The 26,817-nt window shown below is 34.0% G+C and overlaps 1 protein-coding gene across 1 annotated transcript in view; it reads right to left on the bottom strand.

Annotated features, from left to right (window-relative positions):
* Positions 1–26,817, bottom strand: part of LOC109052551 (receptor tyrosine-protein kinase erbB-4-like) — a 179,512-nt gene that overhangs the window by 48,926 nt on the left and 103,769 nt on the right. The window contains exons 3-10 of the mRNA XM_042741243.1: positions 20,525–20,711; positions 7,172–7,306; positions 6,636–6,701; positions 4,987–5,105; positions 4,663–4,804; positions 4,325–4,438; positions 1,818–1,944; positions 498–571 (exon numbers count right to left, since the gene is read on the bottom strand). Of these exons, the coding sequence (XP_042597177.1) occupies positions 498–571; positions 1,818–1,944; positions 4,325–4,438; positions 4,663–4,804; positions 4,987–5,105; positions 6,636–6,701; positions 7,172–7,306; positions 20,525–20,711 (964 nt within the window). The remainder of the gene's footprint in view (positions 1–497; positions 572–1,817; positions 1,945–4,324; positions 4,439–4,662; positions 4,805–4,986; positions 5,106–6,635; positions 6,702–7,171; positions 7,307–20,524; positions 20,712–26,817) is intronic.

The following is a 26,817-nucleotide window of genomic DNA, read 5'->3' on the forward strand; positions in this document are numbered from 1 at the left end:
CTGTTTGACAGTATAAAACGACCCCATTACTTTGAAATGAAAGTATATTAAGGGAAATGATTGTGCTAATTAAAAGAATGTTTTCCATTACCATCATTTCTTCAGATGCACATTGTTTTAATTATCAGTTTGTTGGCTCGTATTGGGTGAAATGTGTCTAAACTGAGGGTACACCAATGGCACACAAGACAGCAGTTTCTGAGTTTCATTTTGAAAACGCTGCTTTGCTGCTTCACTCCATTAGCTATTTGGCACAATCATAAGAACAAGCTGAAAGTGACAAAAGGCTTTTAGCATGAGTCATAGTTCGTTCCTTTGAGGCTTTATAAACAAATAAATATTGTGTACCGTATAAAGATAAGATATTTTTGACAAAGAATATTTCCCAACTCAAAGGGTATTGTTAATGTATGAAGAAATAAAGAAAGTTAATGGTTTCATGCAAGGATACAGAGGTTTAATGGGTTGTCATGTGATGAATGGTGAATGTCGCTCACCTGTGATCTCTCTGACGGTGCGGAATACATTTAACCGATCAGGGTCCAGAGCTTTTATACCATGAAACATGTCCCTGTTAAACATAAAATACAAAACAAGCCCGAAAAGAGGTTAAATATGTGTGTGCGCTCGTGCATCTGTGGCCTAAGAGATTTTACACTCCTATACCAGTTTGAGAAACCTGCTCTTTGATTGCTTAAGGCTGTTTTAGAATCAAAGACCATGTTCAAACTTCAAGACAAAGTGCATACTGTAATTATAATTGCTCAAATTAGATTTTTATTGTGAGGTCGTTCAATTTTTAAACGTGGTCCACATTAGATCCAAATGCGTAAACATTGCCTTACCCTGGAATATTTACTTAGAATATATAAGTAAATATTCATATTCATAGCATATATAAGTAAATATATATCAAACACAACTCTCAAAAAAGTTTTCACTGATGCTCCAGAAGGCAACACGATGCATTAAGAGCCAGGGGTGAAAACTTTTTGAATTTGATGATCAAGTTAAATTGTAATTAATTTGTCTTTCGGGAAACATGCAAGTATCTTATGTCCCTCCCGAAGGGCAGGACTATATGAAGAAAAAATAAAATAAAAAAAGATATCTCAACAAAATAAGAAAAATCTGGACATCTTAATCCTGTTCAAAAGTTTTCACCCCCCTGGCTCTTAATGCATCATTTTCCTTCTGGAGCATCAGTGAATATTTGAACCTTTTTTAATAGTTGTGTTTGAGTCTCTCAGTTATCCACATTTTGTTGAGATTGATCTCAAAATCATACAGTCACTGCAGGAAAGGGTTCAAATATGCAAAAGATGCTGGAAAACTGAAGAATGTGCAGGACCTGGAGGATTTTTCTGAAGAACAGTGCTCAGTTTAACTGTTCAGAACAAACAAGGGACCAATAAACAACCATCACAAAAATAAAAAGAAAACAGTCATGGTTCATCCAGTTAACCACACGGTATTAAGAACCAAGGGTTCACAAACTTTTGAATGTTTGTTTTAATTATTTCAGCTATTATTATTTTTTTTTGTGGACTAAATGTGGACTAAATGTAATCATCTTTAATGTAAAATATCTTAGCACAGTACTAAATAAAAAGGTAACATGCATTTTGTATGATTTGTTATTCACATTTTCACAGATTCTGCAAGGGGTTCCCAAATTTTCGCATTCCATTGTATTTAGGGAAAATTGACAATCTTTGAACTTTAGTGTGAAAAAGGCTCTTTAAAAGTGCAGACAAAGCTTTAAGTCTGAAGGATCTATAGGCCATGCATACAGTAGATAAATAGACTGGACTCACCCTTTGATGCCTGTGATGAGGAAGATGAGGTTGCCATTGATCTTGGTGCAATTGACAAACTTATCAATGTTGCTGGAATCTACAGTTTGAGCCATTTGAAGACTGCCAGTGCCTATACCATCACACACTGAACACCACAAACAACCCATTTAACAACAATTTACCATTTACACAACACAACTAAAATCTTGGTTTACTACTACGGTGAAGACCTTGAAGACATCTGAAAGGTGTTCTTCTCTACAGCCTTACTTAAAACCGAAACTAAAAATAATTTTCATTAATTGAAATAATGCTGAAATAAAATGTTGTCTTGGCAGCTAACTAAAATAAAATAATCTGAAGTGAATCTAATAATTTGCTTTTGTCATTTTTGTAAAAATATAAAAAATATTATTAAATAATACAATAGCATATAAATAATACTACAATAACACTACTTCTCTTGTTGCCAATAATAAGAATGGTTTTTGGAAAAAACCTCCAAAGACTTTAGAAATGTACGTATATTAAACACATTCTCAAAGACACATTGACATGCATTTCTCTATTGTAAAAAGAGTTGAAACACAGGATCGATCGTATTTCACTGAAGAAAAAGAGTTATTCAAACATCAACCCAGTCAATTTCCCCCTCATTGTGTGCCTAATTTTGATGAAATGCAAGTGATATTGAGATCGACTAATATGACCCAGTTTGGTGCTTGGGCCCATTATCACTTCTGCTTATTTTGTGGTCATCCCTCATTAATCTTTTCTCTATTGAAAACAACAAACTTTAATAACAATTATTGGGGAATAGACCAATAATCTGTGGTCAGTGCACCTGCTTTTTAAACCATATAAAACTAGCAAGAATATTCATGGCTGGTTAGTGCTGGTTTGGATGGATAGACTAGAATGGTATTTCTGGTTAAACAAGGTAGTCTTGTTGGTTAAGATGGTTAAGAAGCTTGCCTGAGACATCATAGCACCAGCATCCGATGCTGATGACCAGCATACAAAACTTAAAATATGCTGGTCCTTTCATTTCAGAGACAGAACTAATGAAAGGAAACTTAATGGGAGAAAGCATAATGCTTAATTTGATGAAAGTATGAATAAAACTCTGGCCTTTAAGTTAAAAAATTAATCAAATCAACATAGAATGATTTCTGAAGGATCATATGACACTGAAAACTTAAGTAATGATGCTGAAAATTCAGCTTTGCATTACAGGAATACATTACATTTTTAAATATATGAAAATGGAAAACATTTAAAAAAGCAATAATATTTCACTGTATTACTGTTTTTACTGTATTTTAATCATTTTTGAGCATAAGAGACTTCTTTAAAAACATTAAAAAATCTGAATGGTAATGCACTTTTTTGTAGTATATATTACACCAGTGGTTCTCAACTGGTTTGGCCATAGGATCCACATTTTCCCATGGTCATCAAGCTGCAACCCACTTTTTTAGTGTATATATACACTATACTATATATATATATATATATATATATATATATATATATAGATATATATATATATATATATATATACAGTATATATACATACATACACACACACACACACACACACACACACACACACACACACAAGTATGGTCCCCTTTTACTTAACATGCACATTAATTGTAAGAATATGACTAATTCTGATAAATAAACAGCCTATAAGGCTATTAAATGGCAGCCCCAAACTAGTTTTTGTTAATACAATTAAGTTGGTATGAGCCACCACAGTCATTTAAACAAAAGTGAAAATAACATGGCAATTTTGGGTTGTGGAAACAACAGTTACCATGGAAACAGCTCCTGAACAAAATTAATACTATACCTTGATGCAAATAATTCCCAGCTAATATACAGTATGAAGTACCAATTACGTGATTTATTGCAAATTTACTTTTATTTCACACATTGCATGCTTGTGGTTTCTTTTGCGCCTTAGTGAAATGATACAAAGCAAGCGCCACAGCATTTGTGTGTACAATTGAAAAGTGTGCGCTATGAGCACAGTCATCTGACAGGACAGGATAGTTTGTTTTTCTGAGAAGAGAGATTTTTATTTTGTAACAAGTTGCGAAAATAACTATAGAATAATGACACTGAAATGAAGCCTGACAACATCTCATCTGACTACAGATACTGAATCAGGACGGAGCGATTTTTCTCAGGCACTCTTTACAGAAGTGTCAACAGCTTTCTCGCACGTCTTTCAAAATAAAAGTCTTGCATCAGAAAAACATTTAGAAGTAAGTTTTTTTGTTGTTGATGTTGTTTCTTTGACTGTACACTCCGCGACCCACTTTTGGGATGCAACCCACCAGTTGAGAACCACTGATTTACACTAAAGATTTATTGTTACCTGTCCTGCACAAAAAGGGATATCACCAAGATGACTGCCAAGTGAACTGACTTGTCTTAAAGGGACTTGGATATATGTATCATCATGATACTAAAGTCATTATGAGAACTAAACAACCTCTGTGAATATCACTGACCTTTCGGGCATATGTCAGTGCACGGAATGCACATCTTGATCTTATTTTCCTCCACCTCCATCTTGTTGCTCGGACAGGCTCTGACACAAGAGCTGTGATCCACCACAAAGTTATCTGAGTTCCAGACAGCAGAATATTAGAATATTAATAAGACAGCTATGCAAAGATATAGTCTGAGGTGAAGAAAGATAATATCTCAAATTAGAAATGGAATCAGGCCAAACCATCCATAGTTTTATTTATTTATTTATTTTTATTTGCAAATCAAGAGTAGAGACCATTAGAAAGTGTGTATTTGTTAAATTAGTAATCCCATTCCTTTAAGAAACCTAACTTACGTGGGCATTTCTTGACACAGAAAGCTCCATAGGTGTATTTGGCATTGGGATTGTGTTCGAGCTGGAAGGTTGTTGGATTGTAGACAAATGGCTGAGGACACTGTGTCACACAGGCCCCGCTATCATTAAAGTTGGTACAAGCCTGAGAATAAAAAACAGTCATGTAAGTATGTGGTTGATGGAAAATACATGCCTATAATGAAGAGACACCTCTGCAGAGCTTTCAGTGTGCAACACATTCACTTTCAAATTATTTTAAAAGTGAGCAGGCATTTGTCATTACATTTATTACACTTTTAAACCATACAGGAAGAGCTGACATACGAAGCAGTCTGTGTCTTTGGGTCCGAAACAGCCTCCTGCACATTCACGGTGGCAGCAGTTACTGACGTACGGACCAAAACAGCGTCCATCACACTGCTCTGCACACACCGTCTTTGTCACTGTATGATTGTGAATACAGATGGAGAGAGAAAGAATCAAAAATAGTTTTCTCACCCTATATTTTCTAAACCAAGTGCCAATAAGTATGTGCTATTTTGGGCCAAATCGTCTTTTGTCTTCATTCTAAAAATGGCAATTCCAACATCTAGAGGGAACATACATGTAACATAATCTGAATAGTATTTACTTCAAATTCACTTAAAAATATATATCCAAAAAACATATTTTAAAATGTATAATTGCTTGATTAAACGGACAAAATAATGGTGTATTTTAATTCAAATTTCACAAAACTTTTTTTTTTTATTAAATTTAATATATTTGACAAATACTGTAAATTCCTGAAAAAAACAAACAAACAGTTATTCTACACAATATTTGCTTAAAATTCACTCTTAAATATTTTAAAACATAAAATGTGCATTATCCAAAATAAATATATAAATGAAATTCTTTGTAGAAGTTGGAACTGACTCAATTTGGCATTGTAGGCATGATTTTGGCCGATGCTGATAATCTCTGATAATCTGCTACTGATATACTGGCCACGCACATCATATTCTTAGCATAGATCTAGAAGATAATGTAATACTTGAGTTAGATTTTTGGTTGACATAAGGGCTCAGTACAAACACACTCTTTTTGAGGTAGTGTGCAAAACCAAAACAGACACTGTCAAAAAACAAGTTTGTCACTCTGTAATGATTTTGTCAGCAAAGATTTGAATTATTTAATGCCGTCTACAGCAGTTTTAAATGTCATAATGGAGTTAAAGAGCATCGCTCTGACACCCTGAGCTCAAGAAGAGATTATGATCACTGTCTCTCTCTGTCCTTCTTTCTTTCACTCTTTTATTTTGCTCTAATTACCACCCACACTATGAGCTGTATCACCAGCAGGTTACAGTCAGCAGAGATACTCTGATAACCCTGCTACCAGTTAATTATCACAGCTACCGGCCCAGAGGCTTAAACTGACAATACCAGACAGCAGACTTTTGCCTTTTATTAGAAAAGACTTCAGAAATGAAAATTTATAACTTCAGAACCACACTGAGAAACAAAGAAATAGAAAGAAAAAATAATAAAGGTTTGTTTACGTCTGATGATACTCTGATTACATACGAGACAGAACACACATACTGTACTGTAGATGCAGACAATCAAATATGAAATTATGTCTGGACACAACAGTCAAATAAGCAGACTGAATAACTGAATATCTTAATGCTCAAAAATAATGATACTTTGATCTATCATTCCCAGAGGAATTTTAAGTGTGGTCAACTGTTTGTTCAAGACAGTGTATCCAAAAATGACTTACATTTGAGTCACAGAAAGCCACCATCAGCTCCAGAGGACTGCATATTTATTAAGCATTCATACTTCTTATGATAATTTTAATTCTGTTTTTCCCTAAGGAATTTTAAGTATCCAGAGCTATTTCACTTCTTAAAGCTGCTATATTGTCACTAAATAGACAATAATAATGCTTTGGCACATTGTAGACATAGATGAATTAAAACTCACAGCTTTGGCACTGGTCTTCCTGGTGACCCCAGCAACGTCCATTACAAGATCTGTGACACCGTCTGCCTGCGGAAAGAATCCAGAATAATCAACCAAGACATTTAGTGCTCCATATAATGTCAATATAACTGACACTGTCCATTCAAATGTATCAACAAAGATCATTTAGAAACAGTTCAGACACTGGATGTGAACTTGAATTCGTATTTGACTTAGCTTGTAACATTTATACCACATCTCATATTCTACTGGTAGTAAAATGTATTCAGTCAGCCTTAGAATTGTACTACTGACAGGCAGTTTCTTTCTTTTCTTTTTCTGCACAGAATAGTTCCCTATTGTACATATAATAGTTTTTTAATTGAGTTTGAAGGACCTGGCTCAACATTCACAGAATAAATTAATGGAACATTGACTGTTACTATTACAATCTACATGTAAAAATAGAGAGAACCACAATGGTCACCTGCTCCATCTTCTGGGTGTTTATAACAGTATAATTAACATTTGTCAAAGCTGCTCAATGAAGTACTCACATAAGTTGCCACTGTTGTTGGAGGGAACCACCAGAAGTTCAGAACGTGGGTTCTTGATGATGTCATTCCAGTGGATGGTGTCAGCATGGCACAAGAACTTGTTCTGATCTACATACACACCTCCATTCAGGATTTCTGGTACAAAAAAATTAGAATATCAGCTTGCTATAATAAGGATATTAGCTGAAGGATTGACACCCTAACATAGTGGCCACAGCCCTTTTTATTTTTTATTTATTTATTTAGCATTTTTATTTACGAGCAGAGATAAGTGGCCAGACACTTCAATTTATCAGTCTCATTCTCAGTGTGACTAATTACAATAACTAAGAATAAAAATGTGTTTTTATTTTCTATTGGTAAATGACCATAATTGTCTACCGCCTTTATCAAGATCAGCCTGGGTGCCAGGCTCCCTTCTAAGAGTGTGAAAAGGTGTATCAGACACCTTGCATGGTTGGCTGATCGTATTGTACTGAGCTTTCCAAACACAATGAATGAGTCTGGAAGGAAATCAGACCTGGTACACATCCAAACACACACACTAGCAGTTTGCTATGATAGTACAGTCCGTTTTTGGTTTGAGCTACTTTTTTAATTCTAAGTATATGGATTTTTTTTGCACATTTTTTGGTCTAATATATATATATATATATATATATATATATATATATATTATATATATATATATATATATATATATATATATATATATATATATTGTTTGTCCAATCATTGCATTTGCTACCTCAGTTCAGCTCAGCCAATAGCAAAAGTCTGGGACCTGGCAGATTGAACCAGCTGGTGTTAACCAGTGTGGGAACAGAAATTCAGTATGGGAATAGAAGTTCAAATTCTGTTACAGAAGTGCAAACCACAATTCAAAACTTTCCAAAATACTCAGAGACAGAAATTGGGGGGAAACAAGGGTAAACACTGACAGCAGTTTTTAGAAGGTGGAGGAATTTGATGGAACGTTTGGTTTTCAGTTGTTATGACAAACATGTAAAGTTTCTTCTCGACAGGTAAGCTAAACTTTAATTTTAAATATCCCTAATATGTTTGACCTGTTATTGAAACAAGTCTGCTTTTACCTGTTGAGATATGCCTTCACTTTTATAGACCTGTAAGAGCTGCGTTTGTGATGTTTTGTTGGGGAAGGCGTGATCCGCATATGGGCTGCTTGAAAAATTGCTTTATTTTATTTTATTTTTAATTCCGCTAGATGACACTAATAGTGCAGAAACTGCCCACACTGTCTATGGGACTTTTTTTGATTACTGTCAGTTTAAGTGATAATGATGCAGTGTTGCCAGATATTGCTACAAAAAAAGTAAATAAATAAGCCGAAATAAGTTCAAATCTTGTGTTTTGGAAATAAGATATCATTATCGATATAATTTTCTAAAGTGTCACATTAAGTGAAAAAAAACAAGTCCAAAGACTCTTATAATAACTGGATCTGGCAACACATTGGAGGCTGCAGCAACATTAATCGCTCTCCATCATCTTTACGCCATGGACACTAAACAATCTAGACAAACTGTCTAAACTGAATTATACATGCAGAAATTCCAAGCACCTAATTAATCATTCAGAGAATTCTCAAGTATTAATATTTTCCTCCTGGAGGATATAAACAATCTTCCAATAGACTTAAACAGAAGGAAGGACTCAAGGAACACCTCATCAATATGGCAGCAAATTTTTCCACATGTACAACTAACATTAAAATAATAAGAAAGAAAGAAAGAAAGAAAGTGTGAAAGTAAGATTGAAATAATAAGGAAAGAGAAAGAAAGTGGGAGATTTAGTTATTTAGTGAATTTTGATTTACTGTTTTCTTTTTTTATTAATTTTGTTTTACTGAAGTGATTGTTTTGAGCATTTTTGATATATTACGTAGGAATATAAATAATAAAGCCAGTAGCCCTTCTTTGGCTAAAACAGTGAAAAATTTGTCACTGCACAAAACTTTAAAAGAAATCCCAGTGTTTTCCATTAGTTTCTTTGACAGCAGAGGAGAGATTGTTTTGCATGACAAATGTGAGCATATCTGAGAGCGCATACTGTGTGGAGGAGGGCCTCCTCATGGATATCCGTAATTGTGTTGAAGCTTTCTGATTAAATTTCAGTCATCTTAAATGTTATTGCTTCATAGTGAATCAGTGTGACAAATGTGATGCATCGCCCCGATAACTGAAATAACATGCAAGAGAAAAATATATAAATAACAGCTGTAAAAACTTTCTAAAAGATTGCTTTGCTTTGTGTTTGCTGTCTTTTCGACTGGCAGCTCAGTATCTCCCAGAGATTTTGCTGGCAAATGGTCAAATTAATCATAGGCCATAAATCAAAAGATACGACAATATGTGGAGCTCATAATGGAAAATGAATCTACTGTAAATCTAAGTTTTGCAAATTGTGGTAATTCAATAAGATGAGCAGTGTGTTGGAACAGCGCACACATTAAAAGTTTCAATTTTCACTTTTTTATTTTGTTTAGACCAAACAGATGATAAAGGGTGTTTAATTATAGCATTTACTCTTGAATAAATAAATAAATAAATAAATAAATAGTGTTGCAGTACCAGGGTACAGTGATTGTATCGGATAATAGTACTGTAAAAAGTATCTTACACATGCTGCATTAATGAACCAATATAGAAATATTATGAAATATAACTTCAATTTAAAATAACTGTTTCCTACTTTACTATATATTTTATATTATATATTAAGTATTAAATAACTTAATTTATTAATAATTTTCACAAAAATTATATTTCTTTTTTTCCCTTATCAATAACTGTTTTTTTTTTTTTTTTTTTTTTTTTTGAAGAACATCCAGTTCTTAAAACTTCTGAAATCACAAAATGAACTGTGGTTAATTAATTTAATATATAAATTCCTCCAGTTTCTATTATTAAAAAAGTTTGAAAACAAGCAGCTTTGTCACAATTACAGCAGAAATACCAGAAATAGCTTATATCTGAAAGCCTTTGAATATTGTTTTTGACAACGGAGGTCCTTTGAGTCAAAAACACTGAGTACCACTACTTTTGAGGGCTTGACTGACTTGCCGATATCATCAAGTCACTTTGCAACCCCTCATTACATTTCCCATAGAGCCTGAAATGGTTGCTGAAGAAAACACAGCCCTATTAAAATGAGAGATGTGCAGAGTCACACTATTTATATAAAATAAATGCTAATGAAATTTCCAGTTCCATCTTGCTGTCGCTTAGTGCCACTTCCACTAATATCCTCTTCAGACTAGCATCATGAACCAGGGCCCTTTGTCACTCTCTCCCTCCACCATTCAGCCACCCGTCCACATTCACAATGCGCCTCGTTATTCAGCCACACAGGGAGGGGAGTTTGGCTGGTAGAGATAGCAGAGTGTCCCAGAAATCACAGCCAGCAGCAGGGTCTCAGAAGGGAAGACTGCAAGGTTGGTGGAGCCATGATACGGCTGAAACCTCACAGGCCATTCTGCAAGACCAAGCTTGCAGGTGCACCTTACATTTCTCACCTATTATTTTCATGTTTGGTGAAAGGTGGATTTGACCTCATGAGCAGGTACCTTTGAAATAGGGTCCCTTCACAAAGAGAAGACAACGATCAACTGGCATATTGACATTGCAGCTCTCCAGCGAATTGTATTGTGCCGATAACAAATACAGGACATGGGGTGGCTTGCTTTATCCAATACAATGCATACAGTTTGATACAATGAATGCCATTTCGATTACAGAGACACTGAAGAGTTCAAAGCAAACTGACTTACACTTACAATGCAGGCATTTAGTCTCACAGCAACCAATAAGACATTTCTCAATGTCAAACCACTAACACACAAACCCCTTTGGTAAAACAAACTGGCAACCTCTTGGAATACACAATTAGTTGTTGCCACAGTAGATTACGGTATATAAGGAAGCACTGCAGTCTGCAGATATTTTCCTTTGTGAATTACTGCACAATCACACTACAGTAGGTTGCAGCATTATTGCACATAATCTTAGTTCATAGAAAGTGTTCTTTCAAGCTGCGGCAACAACACTGTCATAAAATAAAAATAAATAAATTACATTTTAAAGTAGCAAAAAAGTAAGATTTTTTTTATTATTATTATTAATTAAGTTAATTTTATTCAGCAAGGACACATTAAACTGTGTTGGTAAATGTGATGTTATAAAGACATTTATAATGTTACAAAATATTTATATTTTAAATAACAGGCTTATGCACATGTTTTTCAAAAGTTTAGGGCCAATAGAATTTTTCAACTCCGATTTTTTTTTTTTTTTTTTAATTAAGGTAATTTTATTCGGCAAGGATGCAGCAAACTGATCAGAAATGACTGTTAATACATTTATAATGTAAATAAAAAATGCATCATGAAAATTTTATTATTTCACAAAAATAAGCAGCACACATTTTACACATGCATTTACGAATGAAGGATTATTTATAATTTCTGAAGAATTATGTGACCCTGAAGACTTGAGTAATGATGCTGAAAATTCAGCTTTATTATCACAGGAATAAATTTCATAAAAAAATTACATTTTAATACTTTAAAATATTACAGTTTTATTTTTTTTTACAGCTTCTTTTAAAAACACAAAATCGCTCTGATACCAAACTTTTAAATAGTAGTGCAAAGTGTCAAATAAACTGCAACTGAATAAAAACACAAAATCGCTCTGATACCAAACTTTTAAATAGTAGTGGAAAGTATATCAGTTGGAATCACAGAAGAGATCAGACTAAAACATTAGTCACATTTAAATCTAGTCTGTTTAGCTGTGCACTTGTGAATGAGCAATGTGCGATGTCCGAATTGATTGCACTGTATTTTACATATTCACATATTCTATGTAAAAATCATTTCTATTTTAACAGCATTTGAAATACGTCCATCATCCAATGTTTTAAAAATCCAGTTTTTACTCATTTTTCTTTTTACCTTCAAAGCACTGGCATGTTCGAAATGTGCTATATAAATACAGCATTCTTGCCTTAGTTTCCTTAAAGACTAAACGGTGCAGTGTCTCGCTATTCCAAAGATTGAAAGCCTTTCATTGTCATCCTGGCATTTCACAAATACAGCTCATAGTTTCCTTAAAGACCGGTGCATCGCTATTCCTAGAAGCCTTTCAGATTGGAAATGCCAATCTTCATGCCAATCTAGCTCTATCAATTTCTGTGCATTACGCATAAGAACATCTGTTAACAGGCAACAGGTGGCCATTTAAGACTTGCTCATTATTAATTATATGCTAGTAGGGGGGATTATTTACAACCATTTATTACAGAACAGAACAAAGGTGACCTTAACAAAACTCAAGCACCCAAACGACCCAAAAGAATGACAATCTATTACAATTACTTTTTCCCTTGACAAACACAATTTGCTGATGCCAAAACTGCCTAATACTAACAGACCTCAGACATTTCATGAAGTTTCTTGCAATTATGTTTGACATTAAATGCTCCAACTGCACTCTATAGGGACGATGAGTTAAACAGTTAATGGTGAAGCTTTGCATTGGGCATAAAAGGAACAAGGAGGGCCACCAAGAGAAGGAACACCCAGAATGCAATTTGCCATCAGAATTGAGTGAGGAGATCTCTTTATATCCCCACCACAGGAAGTCCTCGGAGAGCTGTTTTAATCACATTCAGCTGCAATGAACGGGCTTTGTTTTTTGAGAGATTCAAAGGCAAACCAATTATTACCCACAAAGTGCTCTTGCTGTCCCCACTTTGTTCTTGACTGATGGTTGGAAAAACTGAATTTGCTGACATAATTTCATATTTAAGAAGTAATGCTATTATAATAGCTTTTGAAATAGCATCAAAGTACTTATAACTATCATTCTTTAGGGTGAGAGGTGACAGCTTTAGAAAGTTAATCTATGTTGACGCCTTATTTCAGCTAGGCACAGTATAGCTACGGCAAAACAGCAGCTAAAGACCAAAACAGAGGCTGTTTATTGTATAATTTCTAATTTTTCTTTGACCTTCTGTTTTCTGTTCCTTCAGAAAATATGAAGTTCGTAAAGATTTCAATTTAATGGTTTTACATCACCAAGTGAATGTTTGAGGTGATGGACACTGAATTAAATAAAAAATTGACCCTATTTTCAGAATGCATTTTATAGATCTTGTTGCTAATGAGTCATGAGTCAAAATAATGAATGAATGAATGAATGAATTGATTGATTTTTTTTTTTTTTTTTTTACTGAAAATGACAAAGGTATTTTAAATGAAAATGCCATACCTGGAGTAAAACAGACTCTCTTGTGACATATGCAGTTGAATTCAACTGCCTTCATCTGCTTCCAACAACTGATGCTGTCAGTATACATAAGAAAAGGTCTATCACTACTTCTGTTTCATTGAAATTTTCACTGTGATAATTTCCAAATAAGGTTCCATGAATATGGTGCTCAAAACCCACTTTGCACAGCATACAGTCAACAACACTGCATGAGTGACCCCGAAGACAAAAGAACAACTCTGAAAAAAATCTGAGTAGCTCCTCTTCAGTACAAATCATGTTCACAAAATCACTGAAACTCATCCGCAATACAGGGGCCCAGCTGGATGAAAACATCCACACAATGAAGGCCCAGCCTTGGGTTCACGGACAGAAGCTCAGAAGTAAGAAAATGTTTACTAACTGAGCAGCCAAGGCTGTGTGAGGAGAGCAGAGGACTGGACATGCTAGCCCAAGAGGCTCTGTGGTGGTGGGCGGTAAGCATGCTTCACATCAAGGCTATTGCATTAATAAACCAAAAGGGATGTGCACAAGCATACATATAAGGGAACAAAGTATTAGGTTGAATGGAGATTTGTGTAACATAATAAATAAATTAAACAAGGTGGAATTGTGGAGTCAAACCAGACTTAACCACCAAACCTTCAGAAAACAACCAAGTTTATAAATATTTCAGTTTAATTATTTTATATCACCAAGTAAATATAGCATCTTTCAAATGGCCAATGAAAGACACTCTGATTAAATACTGAACAAAATAGTTGTTTTCATTGGAATAGACCTCTAATTTAAGATTATTTTCTAAAAAGGGACAATGTGTAAATTTGCTCAGGTGCAAATTGCTCATGCTCACAAATCTGACACTCTATCTACATTCTCAATTAGCAATAATAAAAAGTATAAAGCAAGAAGAAGAAGATGCCTGACGCGCCTGCTGCTGGGATAACAATATTTTGCATGTTCATTATCATGATATACCCTATTACTGAATACCGGCACAAGTATTCGCATAATGGTCTAATTGCTTTGCACAGTGCACACTGAGACTTCTTGGCATGTTAGTGGAGTGTGTGTGTGATTCAACAGCTGAATCATTAGAGAATTTACAGTCTATGAACAACAGACTTCTTTCATGACTGTGTAATATAAGCCTTGAGGATTTTCAAGTAACTGAACAAATGCTTGGATGCAATATCTCATTGATGCAGTAAATACTGCACATGATCTTTGATTATTTATTATTATTATTATTCAATAAAGGTTGGCCACATGTAGTAAAAGATGAAGAAATGTTTACATACAGAGATCTGCCCACTCAAATATTGAACTCTTTTCCAAAAACACGTGCCATGAAATTCTATCATCTGAGATTCAAAAAGGTTGATGAAACTGCCCTTCATGCAGCTGCTGGTTATAGAGGTCATCTAAGAGTGCATAGTCAAAGAAGAACAACATTTGATTGAAGGACCACAGAAAATAAGGTTACACCCATTGTTGTTTTATAAGTTGCTTATGAAAGCTATTGATCACGCAGCAGAGCCGTGTAGAGAAACCATGAGAGGGGAGCACATGGCTGTAATCAAAGGAGTCATTCATCATCAGTGTGCTGAAGAACAACTTTCATCTCTTAAGGCTCATATTGAAAATTGCAGAAACATGGCTACCATTGCCTCAAGAATCAGACTTTACCAGCAATGCTGGAGGAATAGAAAATTCAAAGCTAAAAAATATGATTCAAAGAATGTAGCGAGGAATTCAAAGGACAACCGTTACCTCAAATGTGCAGCTCTTCCTATCTTTGAACGCAACCATTGTCTTGCTTACTATAGGAGTTATGATATACAGCATTGTCTTTTATGTAGGGCTCTGTTGCAGTATCATACATAATGTGCAATTTTCTACAACACTGAACTGGAACATTCTGTTTGCAAGCTTTTGGGTGTAGAATAAAAGTTATTCTGATTCTAGTGCACATTTATCACTGATCTACTGTGGTTGTAAACAGTCACTAACTCATTTAAATGAATGCTTCAGTTTAAACATGCATAAGGATCTATCGACAGCATTATTGGCAAATAAAAAATAAAAACTTGTCCTTCAGATTGTAAAAATAAGCAAAATAGTGTTTCCAATAATGCACTTTAAGTCTGCAGAGGGTTCAAAGCAGAAATGTATGGCTTGTATTATTTTCACTGTACAAAATAAATAAATAAATAAATAAAATGTCATTCTGTAAAGCGTTTAGTAGCTATTTTTCTAGGCACATTTGGTTATGCATAACTGACATGAAATGTGAATATTTCTGTAAATGTCCTTTTCTGCGTGTCATATGAAAGTTATCAGGTTTGTTGGATTTTCATGGGCATGACAGGAATTGATTAGATATAACTTTGCACATACAAGTTTGATAAATGATGTTAACATGTTTTAAAGTCAATCATTCTTTCGAATCAGTGTGACTGTTTTGAATCATAGACTTCCATTGTAAGTGCATTACTGTAAACGCATTTTTTTTCTTTTCTAAATCAAAGTCAAAATATTCTAGCCTTCTTTTCTTTTTAATTTAAATGCATTGAGTGTTGTATTACAGTGTTTTTTATTTTTGTTTTTCTTTTTTTTTCACCAAAAAATAAATTATGTGATCATTTACTCACCCTTGTGTTGTTCCAAACCCATAAGTCTATAGTTCATCGTCAAAATTGAAGTTATTTATTTATTTATTTATTTTTAACGAAACCTGAGATGCTTCTGTTTCTCCACTGAAAGTACATGCAACCAAAACTTTGAAGATGCAAAAAGGTCATAAATGCGTCATAAAACTAATCCATATGAATCAAGTGGGTTAATACAAATCTTGTGAAGAGGTACGATCACTTTATATGATGAATAGATTTAGTTCATGCTTTTATTCACATATAAATAATGACCAGCCCCACACACATACGTAGAGTAAATCAAATATGGTAAACACGGAAGCTCAAATATTTGAACATGATGCATGAGAATCAATGAGGTTTATTCTAGCATGAGACTCATGCGCATTTGTGCTTCTATATATGCCATATGTAATGTGCTCTATGTACAGTATGTGCATCAATCACAAAAAGTCAAATGGGTCATTCAGAGTCAAATCAACCAAATTTCAGAAACTTCTAAAGCTCAAATTTTGATTTTGCTAAAAAATTTTCTCAAGAAAGGTAAACGTGTATAGTGATGAAAGCCAAAATATCACGTCATGGATGAATATTTACTGAGTAATCCACTATTTTGTAGAAGCGGGGTCAAAATGCCAATTTTCACCTGTGATTCAGAGCCAAATTACAGGCGGTTAAAAATGACTTAAAAAAGATGGCAGCATCATAATGTTTCTTTTACACAGATATTGGTAAGTATGTTAGTAAAATATGTTGACTTTAGCGATCTCTGTTGCATTATGTGCCAACGGTGAGCATTCAAAAATTGGGAAACAGCACTTTTCAAGTTTTTTCTCCAAGGTTTTCATGTCTGTAACTCGAGAAGTATTAAAGGGGTCATGAATTGAGAAATCAACTTTTACTTGAGCTTTTGATATTTAAGAGGTCAAAGAATATCCTGTAAGTTTCAGAACTGAAAACGTCCTTGTTACTTAAATAAAAGCTTTAATTGACACTAGGCCAAGAGAACGCCAGATCCTGGAGTGTGCCTATCTGTAATAGATAGGATAAACGCCATCTCCACAGAAGAATATCAACGCCTAATTCTGTAGCCCTGCCCACCGATTCGCTCATGACATAGTAGGGAAATAACATAAGTGGTGCTAAACCAGATCGAGCAACCAAGCAATAAACATGCCGTTAAAGATAGCAAAATATTGTGCAGTGCCTTGTTGTGGAAAAGCACAGTCACTGCATAACCTTCCTTCGGATTCAAATATTAGGAATGAATAGTTGAATTTATTTTTAATGAAGTTTCAGCTCACGTGAGTAAAACATTGAGCGTTTGTTCGCTTCATTTCACTGCGGATTCCTTTGTAAACAAGACACAGGTTGATGCTGGATTTGCAGAGAGACTGAGTTTAAAAAGCAATGCAGTGCCATCTATACTGGATCCAACAAGAATGGTGCAGCACACTTTTGTAAGAAAAAAATATGTGTACTATATGTCACTAGTGCTTTGATAGAGATTGCTTGATCTATCCTGATTATGTGTACGTGTCTAACTAAAGTCACAAAAGGCTCCAACTATGAAGTTAGTTTGTAGTTAGTTTACTATGCAAAACTGTTATCCAATCATAGCAGTGGACATTTACTTTTAAGTCTTCAGTGTGGCACACCCATAAAAACTGACCGTTTCTCGAGCCGGCCTCAAAACCAGGGTAGAAAATAGCCTATTACTTACTGATTTTGATGTTTTTGAATGTAAAAACCATGCATACTTCATAATAAAAAAAAAAAAAAAAACAGTTCAAGACCCCTTTGAAGATATCGCAATGCCCTTTTAGATTTTGGGTCTTAAAAAATGATAATTTTGGCATCCTCGTTTTTAAGGTCCTACTGTATATGATTCGGTTCCAGAGATAATTGAATTTCAACATGGCGTGCCTATAACTTAAGTATTAAAGATATCACATTATGATTTTAGATTCTAGTTATTGATAAACTATTCTTTTTGAATCTTAATTTCAAGGCCCTGTATCATTCTCATCACAATGATGAGAGAAAAAATAAAAGGATACAAATATCTTTAAGGACACTAGGAAAAGAAGACAAGAAGGCCGTGGTATACCCAGTCTATTAGTGCTATATTTATACCAAGAAATTGTTTAATCAGCCATTAAAGTGCTAAAGCCGTTTTTGGGATTAATAATACATGATTATGCAATATGCCTACTGGGCATGTGGTTTTCTTAACTTTCTTTCCATCACCTACTTTGACCCTGTACCACCTGCCAGACTCCTCTGGACTTCCATTGGCTGTCCATGAGTCATCTGAAGTCAGACAACCATTATCACGCCTCTGGCTGTTTTGCTTTGAGGTGCCACCAACTTCTTCTATTTGTCTGTTGGTTGTTTGACTCCTTGATCTGTTTCTTATTCTCTCCATCTCTTTATGCATCCCACCAGGGATCTGGAAATATTGTTCTTAAATGAGTGTCTTATATCGCATGGTATAAGATGTAAACAAAAGTTTTCCTATGAGGTACCCAAGCAAGGCTTAAAAAAAAAAAAAAAGGAAACATTGATGTCATCTGTAAAACATGCTCAAATGAAACATATTACACTGATAAGATAAAAAGCAGTCATATAATGAAGAGTGGATAATTTATATGAGAGACGTCTTCTGATGTACATGATTATCATAGCCGCCACACTGCACAGCATGAAAGACATTATTAACGGCAATCTTATCAGACATGTGTTCGAAAACACCAGTCCCTGCTATAATAATTTAGTCTAAGACCACAACATACACCAGTCAGACATTTAAACATTACAGACATAGACTTAAGTGTACTACTCAGTCATTTAGATAAGCTTGCTGCACTAACACTATCCAAACGACAATTTGGAAAATTAATTAACAACAGCCCTTCATTATCTTCTATTCACTAATTGCATATACACTACTGTTTTAATGTTTGGGTCAGTAAGATTTTTTTTTGTATTAGTATTTTGTATTCACCTTGTGTTCACCAAGGCTGCATTTATTTGATCAAAAAAACAAACAAAAAAAAACCTAATATTAACCTGTTGAGCAGTACGGTCCCACATGGGATTTAGAATGTTCGGTAACGTCACATAACTGCCAAATTCAAACTGCGTTTTCGCGCTTTGGCTGACGCTGAGACGCCACTGCACTTGTCATATAATCACAATTTTGCAGTGTTTTTAACCTCATACTGTTTATTTTAGGTTTCAGACATTTAAATACACATAAGTACGAGTAAAACAATACATTTAGAGTTCATAATATATACACAGATGTTTATGGAAGCAGCAATAATAATCCATTCAAAATATAATTTGCTGACGTGTTTTATTAATATCAGATACACATAGTGTAAGTAACCATAAAGTTCATTCTATTCTTCTCCCAGTTCACTGGCCACTTATTTGCATGTATTTTGGGAGGAATTTATGAATTCATGTGCGGTAAATCTGACTGACAGGACTCTCTGAACTGCAGCGCGAACAAACATGGCGGCGCCCCTCTCAGGTTACAGATCATGATCAAGATCATTTAGAACGTTTTTTAAATGACAAAACACTCATTTACACATATTGTGAATCGGAATATCAGATAGTTGGTGATATGGTAAGCAAGTTTATGAATATATATATATAAAAAAAAGGAAAAACGAAATAAAAGCGATCCATCTGTCATACAGTGTTATTGTAGCTGCGGTGTGTCACGTGACAAGCATGACACGTCGCCATGGAAACAACATTCTAAAATAATGGTCGGCTAAAAAAAACTCTGGAGGGACCACTAGAATATTTTAAACTCACAAGAGAAAGGGTTAAAATAATTACTAATATTTAAAATAATATGTTCTATATTTTATTATATTAAAAAAATTATTTTAATTATTATTTAATTATTTTATTTTCATTTGGATTGAATGCATCCTTGCTGAATAAATGTATTCATTTTTCAGAAAAGAAAATGATAAAAATAATAATAATTAATTGATATTACAGATCTCAGGCTTTTATACGGTAGTGTATGTTGACTGTTAAATAAAAAAACACATGATCTAAAAAGCATCTATAAAGCATTTTAAGATGGAACTTTAAGTGAAAAGAAGTTCAACTTTTAAAAACTCCTGCCTTCTTTTTCCATTCTGTGGCACTCTTGCTTTATTTGAACAAAGAAAACCACTTTTTAACTGCTAAACCATTTTAAACCATCTGCACATTTCAAACAGTTGTTTTGGGGAAATGCTGTCAGAGTAGAATGTTACAGAACTTTTGAAGAAATAGATGTACCTTTTCTGACAGATTTTGACAAATACAAACAGCAAAAACTGAAACTTACAGTTACAATATAAAAAAAAATTGTAAGATTTAGCAGAATATACCTGTCAGGTTTTTGAGGCCGAGTTGTCTAAGGCCAAAGTTGTCATCTCGTCTGTAGTTGAGAAAGATGGCCAGAGCGTAGCGTCCTTCATACAGTTTAGTGCCACGGATGATCCTCAGGTTCTCCAGAGGAAGATAGTCGAACTGATTCAGAGCAACCAACACGTAACCAGTCACCTCACGGATGGACTGCAGAGATACAAAGAAATTAAGAAATTTTAAACTAAACAAATGCATATTACAGTTACATTTCTTAGGTGAATGCCATGAGTCATTTTCTTTAGGCAGTTCAAGGGTATAGTTTGGCATTTAGTCAAGGCTTTACCTAAACTCCTTCATCAAGTCTATTAGTCGATTCATCAGACAGCCTTGATATAATATGAAGAGATAATGGCCCAAGAGAGCGCTGGACCCTCCCTCTCCACACCCACATCAATCATGTTGACATCCAATCACTGTTTCATACTGCGTATCATTAGCAGGCACAGAGGACAGGTCTATTTCATGCAGACGAAGTGAATGTGACATAGCTGTAGTGATCGGACACACACATATTGGAACTAAAGTCATAGAAATCCATCTGAAGAGCTGACCAAGCACACACTGACAGCTGTCACATACCCATCAGGACCACTGCAAGTGCTAGAGATCATTATTATATCAAATTTCAGACAGGACTTCAAGGGCCACAGCAGGTGAAAATTATTTTGATATGAATTTTAATATGTTTTAAATATACACACATACATATGACACACACACAGAGAGAGAGAGAGAGAGAGAGAGAGAGAGATTCTACTGAGGATTTAACACACAATATATAATTCACCCAAAATTAAAATGTGCTTTTTACTTCCCCTCAGGTCATCCAAAATAAAGATCAGTTTCTTCATCAGAACAGATTTGAAGAAATATATCATTACATCAATTGCTTAACAATGGATCCTCTGCTTTGAATGGGTGCTGTCAGAATAAGAGTTCAAACAGCTTATAAACACTTCACAATAGTCTAAATGATTCTAGTTTAACAATTAGCATCTTATGAAGCAAAAAGGTGTGTGTTTATAAGAAACAAATCCATCATTAAGTGTCACTTCTGGCCAAAATACCAGTCCATGATCCATAATAATGCTTCCTCCAATGGAAAAGTTCATCCCCTGTTACCTTCACAAATCAAAATCCATCAACAAATTTGTTTAGAACCGTTTTCACTTGTAAACAGTGCTTGATCTGTGCATATTTCTCTCCTCATTCAAACAAGATAACTTTTTTTATCTAAAGAAAGCTATATAATGGATGGAAGACTCATGTTTTAGCCAAACGCAACAGTTTGAAATTTAAAAACACCATAATGATGGATTTATTGCAGCTTTTCTCTTTACAAGATGTTAATTGATGGACTGAAGTCATGTGGATTAGCCTACTTGTGGATTATTGTGATGTTTTTATCGCTGTTTGGACTTTCATTCTGACAGCACCCACTGACAGCAGAGGATGCTGTCAGTGGCAATGCTAAATTTCTCCAAATCTCAAACTCATCCACATCTCGGATGGTCTGACGGTAAGTAAATTTTAAGTAAGAAAGGGTAAGTAAAGCACATGATATTAGATCGAATAACAGGACTTCACACTGAAAACAATACTTTATAAAATTGATTTTTATATTTATATTGTCGGCATATAATGCCACAGTACCATGTTGTGAAAAGTTTTCATACATTTAGCATTAATGGTTTGTCCGAATTAAAAACCCTACAGGTATGTAACGTTTGTTATTGTCATCAGCAGCTTCTGTTACCTAGCAACAAACAACAATCCTCCAAAACCTTACACAGGCCTCCAGGACACGGGGATAGTTTCTAATTTGGTTCTAATTTACCTTATTTAATTAAAGGATTACTTTGCTTTTCACAACCTTCTCAAATAACAGTACTTTAAAACTAATTTGTTTTCTTACCCTTTGGGCATTAAAACAATCACAGGACCAGTGCTTTAGCTTCCAAGAAATAATAAAAAGAAAAAGAAAATCTTGTTTGTTTTATTTATTATTATCATTATTATTATTATACATTCCTAAAAACACAGGCTAATTCAATTCCAATTACAGTTCTGTGCCGCAATTCATAATTGATTCAAGCCAATTTAGCAAGCAGTAAACAATAAACAATTTATTGCTAAATGAGGTTTAAGCTTAAAGTTTAATCCATAGATCTTCAGCACAAGCCTGTCAATTTTCTATCTGTTCCAATCCAAAAATATTTAGATCACCTCTCAAAAGAATAAAATAAAGACATGTGAACAAAATGCAAGTTTTGGCCATTAGCAATCCATATAAATCACCTGCCGCAATATTTCAATCACTAAAAACAGCGGGACATTCTAAAATGTTTAATGAGAAAACACTTAAAGTGCCTTTAAAACAGTGATATTAAAAGATCAAATTCAATACACACCTTATTGATGATGTGTGCTTTATGCAGGCAAGCAAATGAGCCCAGAATAAGAACACAATGCGCTAAATGGTTAAGCATCTTCTTTATAATGGTTTTCTATGGGAAAACATTTAATATTACACTTTGCGTATAGCGCTTATACAGTATTCTGGGTTCATCTGCTTGCCTGTACAAAGCATGCATCGTCAATAAGGTGTTTACTGTATTTGGTCTTTAAATATCACTGTCTTACTACATTACTACTTAATGCAAACCTCATAAAAATAACTGGCGATCAGTGGTGGAAAGCCTTGTTTTGCCCTCCATGTGGGCATTCCTGTAAGGGTGTGACGTCACGTGAAAACTAGCAATATGCCTGTGAAGGTTTTGCTCTTTTTTAAACAGGAGCTTGGCGTAACTTTGAATAATGTCAGGTCACAGTGAGCCGCATGTTAACAAACACCTCTTTATCTAAATGTTATGCATAAACTGTAGCTGTGAGTATTTTCAATACAGAAAATTAATTTTGGCAGGTTTACAATGCAGATCTATTAGTTAAGGACAGAAAGCTTCAGACACTCAATAAACACACAGTTTTGTTTTCAAAGATAACAACAAAATAAAAAATGAAATTTGCAATATGAACTGTGGTAAATTTTTGTAAGGGTAGCATAATAGAGGAAAAAAAAAAACACTGAAATAATATTGATATATGATATTTTGGTGTTACTTTTTTCAATAAAAATATACTGTATGACATACATGTTCTGCCTGCATTAAGGGTCATGCATTAAGGGTAACACAGCATGGCAGTTATTATAAATGTTTCAGCTGTATGTTTAAGAGATCTGGACAGGCTCTGGGATTAGGGACATTTTTTTGCTATTCTAACTGTTCCCTTCACAGACTAAAATGACTTTATTCTGTCTATGCACTTTCCAGGAGAAAAGTCAACAGAGTGCATGTAAAGCACATTAATGCAGTAAATTTTAATGCAGTGATCTGTAAAGGACACACACACACACAATGAATATATGAATACTGATATTCAAAGGATCACACATAGGCTGTCCAATGGCATGCATCACAAACCTAAAAGCTGTAAAAGAGCAATAATACTATTAAGTGTGGTCTAATAATTAAATTTAGGAATGGGTACACAACTATTATTGGATTATTTCGAACAATTATATTCCTTTTTTATAAAGGAATTACACAATTTATTTTAATTAACTATCGAGAGAGAGAGATGAAATTTGTGTGTGAAAATTACCTGCATCTGAGTCTCTCTCGACAAACAATAAATCTGTTGAATGTTTCTGTGTGATTAAACTGACTTGAAACTCCCTGTGCATTAAATGTTGTAATGCATATCTGCCAGCCAATCAGAGTATTCAGACAGACCATAGTATTAATCATTTACACGCACAATTGCATACAACTGTTTATTTTAGTATCAATAAGGTACTTTTACAGTTTTTGTTAATATTTTGAATTTGATTTTATTTATATGTTCTGCTATCATGTCAATTTTAGATTTTTACTTTTTATCTCTTTTTATTTTTATTTTTACATGTCTGCAATATATATATATATATATATATATATATATATATATATATATATATATATGAAGAGTTCAGATGCCAAACCCTCTAAAAGCCATCTGTAATTTTCTTCTGAAATTAGCATTTTTATCAAGCTCCTGTGTTTATGTTAAGTTATTTCACTTTAATGGCAATGAGAAAAAACTATTCAATGACATTAAAGTGAATTTACTGAACATAAACACAGCAGCTGAATAAAAAGTTAATTTTAAAGGAAATTTTCAAATGGCTTTTAGAGGGTTTTGCATCTGAACTCTTCATGTTAATTTTAAAGGAAATTTTCAAATGGCTTTTAGAGGGTTTTGCATCTGAACTCTTCATTTGATTATATATATATATATATAATTTCAGTTAACATTTATTTCAAATAACTTTTTTAATGTTTTTATTTTTAGTTATTAACTATAATAACCCTGGGCTGCATTTCCCAAAAGCATTATAAGCCTAGATTGTAGAACCATTGCAAATAATTTAGCTAATAACTCACACTGCTTATTACATATTCATCTATCTATTCATATGATATACGTGTGTGTGCAGGGCTTGCAAAATTTTAAAATCCCGGGTAGCTACTTCAGACAATAATCAAACTAAATGAGGACAGGAACATGACCAAATAAGGACAAACAGGAACAAAAACTGGGGCAAAATATAACAAAACAGGTCCATAATCCTGACACATATAGGGATGTAATGATTCACTAAACTAAAATCATAAAATTCATGATACAGATTACATGATACAATTTTCTCACAAGTTATTTATATATTAATTTTTTTACAAAATGGGATTAAGACAAATTATAAATGAAAAGGTGTTCTTTTATTATTTCTCCGACAAAATGCTGCATATTTCTTTGTGAAATTGAAATGTTAAATAATAAAAACTAACTTGAAATTTTAAAACAATCCCAATCATATATTATCTAGATTAGTATATATATATATTATATATATATATATATATATATATATATATATATATATATATATACAACTAAAATAAATCTCTTCATATAAACAAACGTTTTGCCTGTGCTCTATTTAAAATCAGAGGCAACCACTGCATTTGAATTACTATCCAAAAAATTTGCTAAATACATGTTATTTGGATTGTATAATTTCAAAATTTGTAGCAAAAACAGAATGGTCTGATTTTAGCTTTGTGAATGAGACATTATCTTCTCTCCATTGGCTACCAGTTCAGTACAGGATCGATTTTAAGATTTTATTGATGGTTTTTAAAGCGCTTCATAAGATGTCCCCAAGTTATATCACCAATCTTTTAAAGTACCATACATCATCTAGGACACTGAGATCAGCAGATAAACTGTTACTGGCAGTTCCTTGCTCCAAAAGAATGTCTAAAGGTGATGGAGCATTTATGGTTGTGGCTCCCAATTTGTGGAATAGTCTTCCACTTCATAATCGGCAGGCTCCATCCTTAGAAGTTTTTAAGTCTCAGTTGAAAGCTCATCTTTTTACATTAGCTTTCGCAGAGGAAAGACCTTCTTAGAGACCTTTCACAGAGAAACAACCCCAATATGTAATGACCTGATAAAAGGTAGTTGTCATCTGTTGGTTGGTTTCATAAAGTGGCTCATTCTAACTAATTATGTTACATTTTATTGTTTTTAAATATTTGTATATGCTTTCTATCGTATTGTGAAGCACTTTGGACAACAAAATTGCATTATAATGTGCTGTACAAATAAATGACACAAATGTCACTCTCAGACAGCAGGTGGCACTAATGGAACAGCAGGTATTTATAGGCTGCTGTCCCTTTAAGACCTAATGCATGGATCCAATATAATGATGCACAGAAGATTTCTTTCTCCACTGTATACATTCACTTAAGACATAACCGACTGTGTTTGAGAATACAGAGACAATTACTTTGAGATAATTTTGTGTGTATATGTTCATTCAGAAGCAAGGATACGCAAAAGAGGAATCGATTCTGTGTACGTGCATTGTCTGAAACTGGGTTCTCTATGCGCGCTCTGAATGAGTGCGCGCAGAAATCAGCACACTAGCACCGAATGCGCGCAAATGTTTAAATTAGCAAGACTTAGAAACAAGTGCAAACGATCGACTACGATCTGTTTCACCCCAACAAGCGAGTAAACAACGCAAATCAAGTTTGAAATTTTATAGGACTATTCAAGATAGCCCGTAGGGCAGGGCAGTGATACATTTTGATAGCCCGACTGGAAAACACACACATAACCTATACAAATCATTTACAGTTTT

Source organism: Cyprinus carpio, chromosome A1, assembly GCF_018340385.1.
Source record: "Cyprinus carpio isolate SPL01 chromosome A1, ASM1834038v1, whole genome shotgun sequence".
NCBI classification, from domain to species: Eukaryota; Metazoa; Chordata; class Actinopteri; order Cypriniformes; family Cyprinidae; genus Cyprinus; species Cyprinus carpio.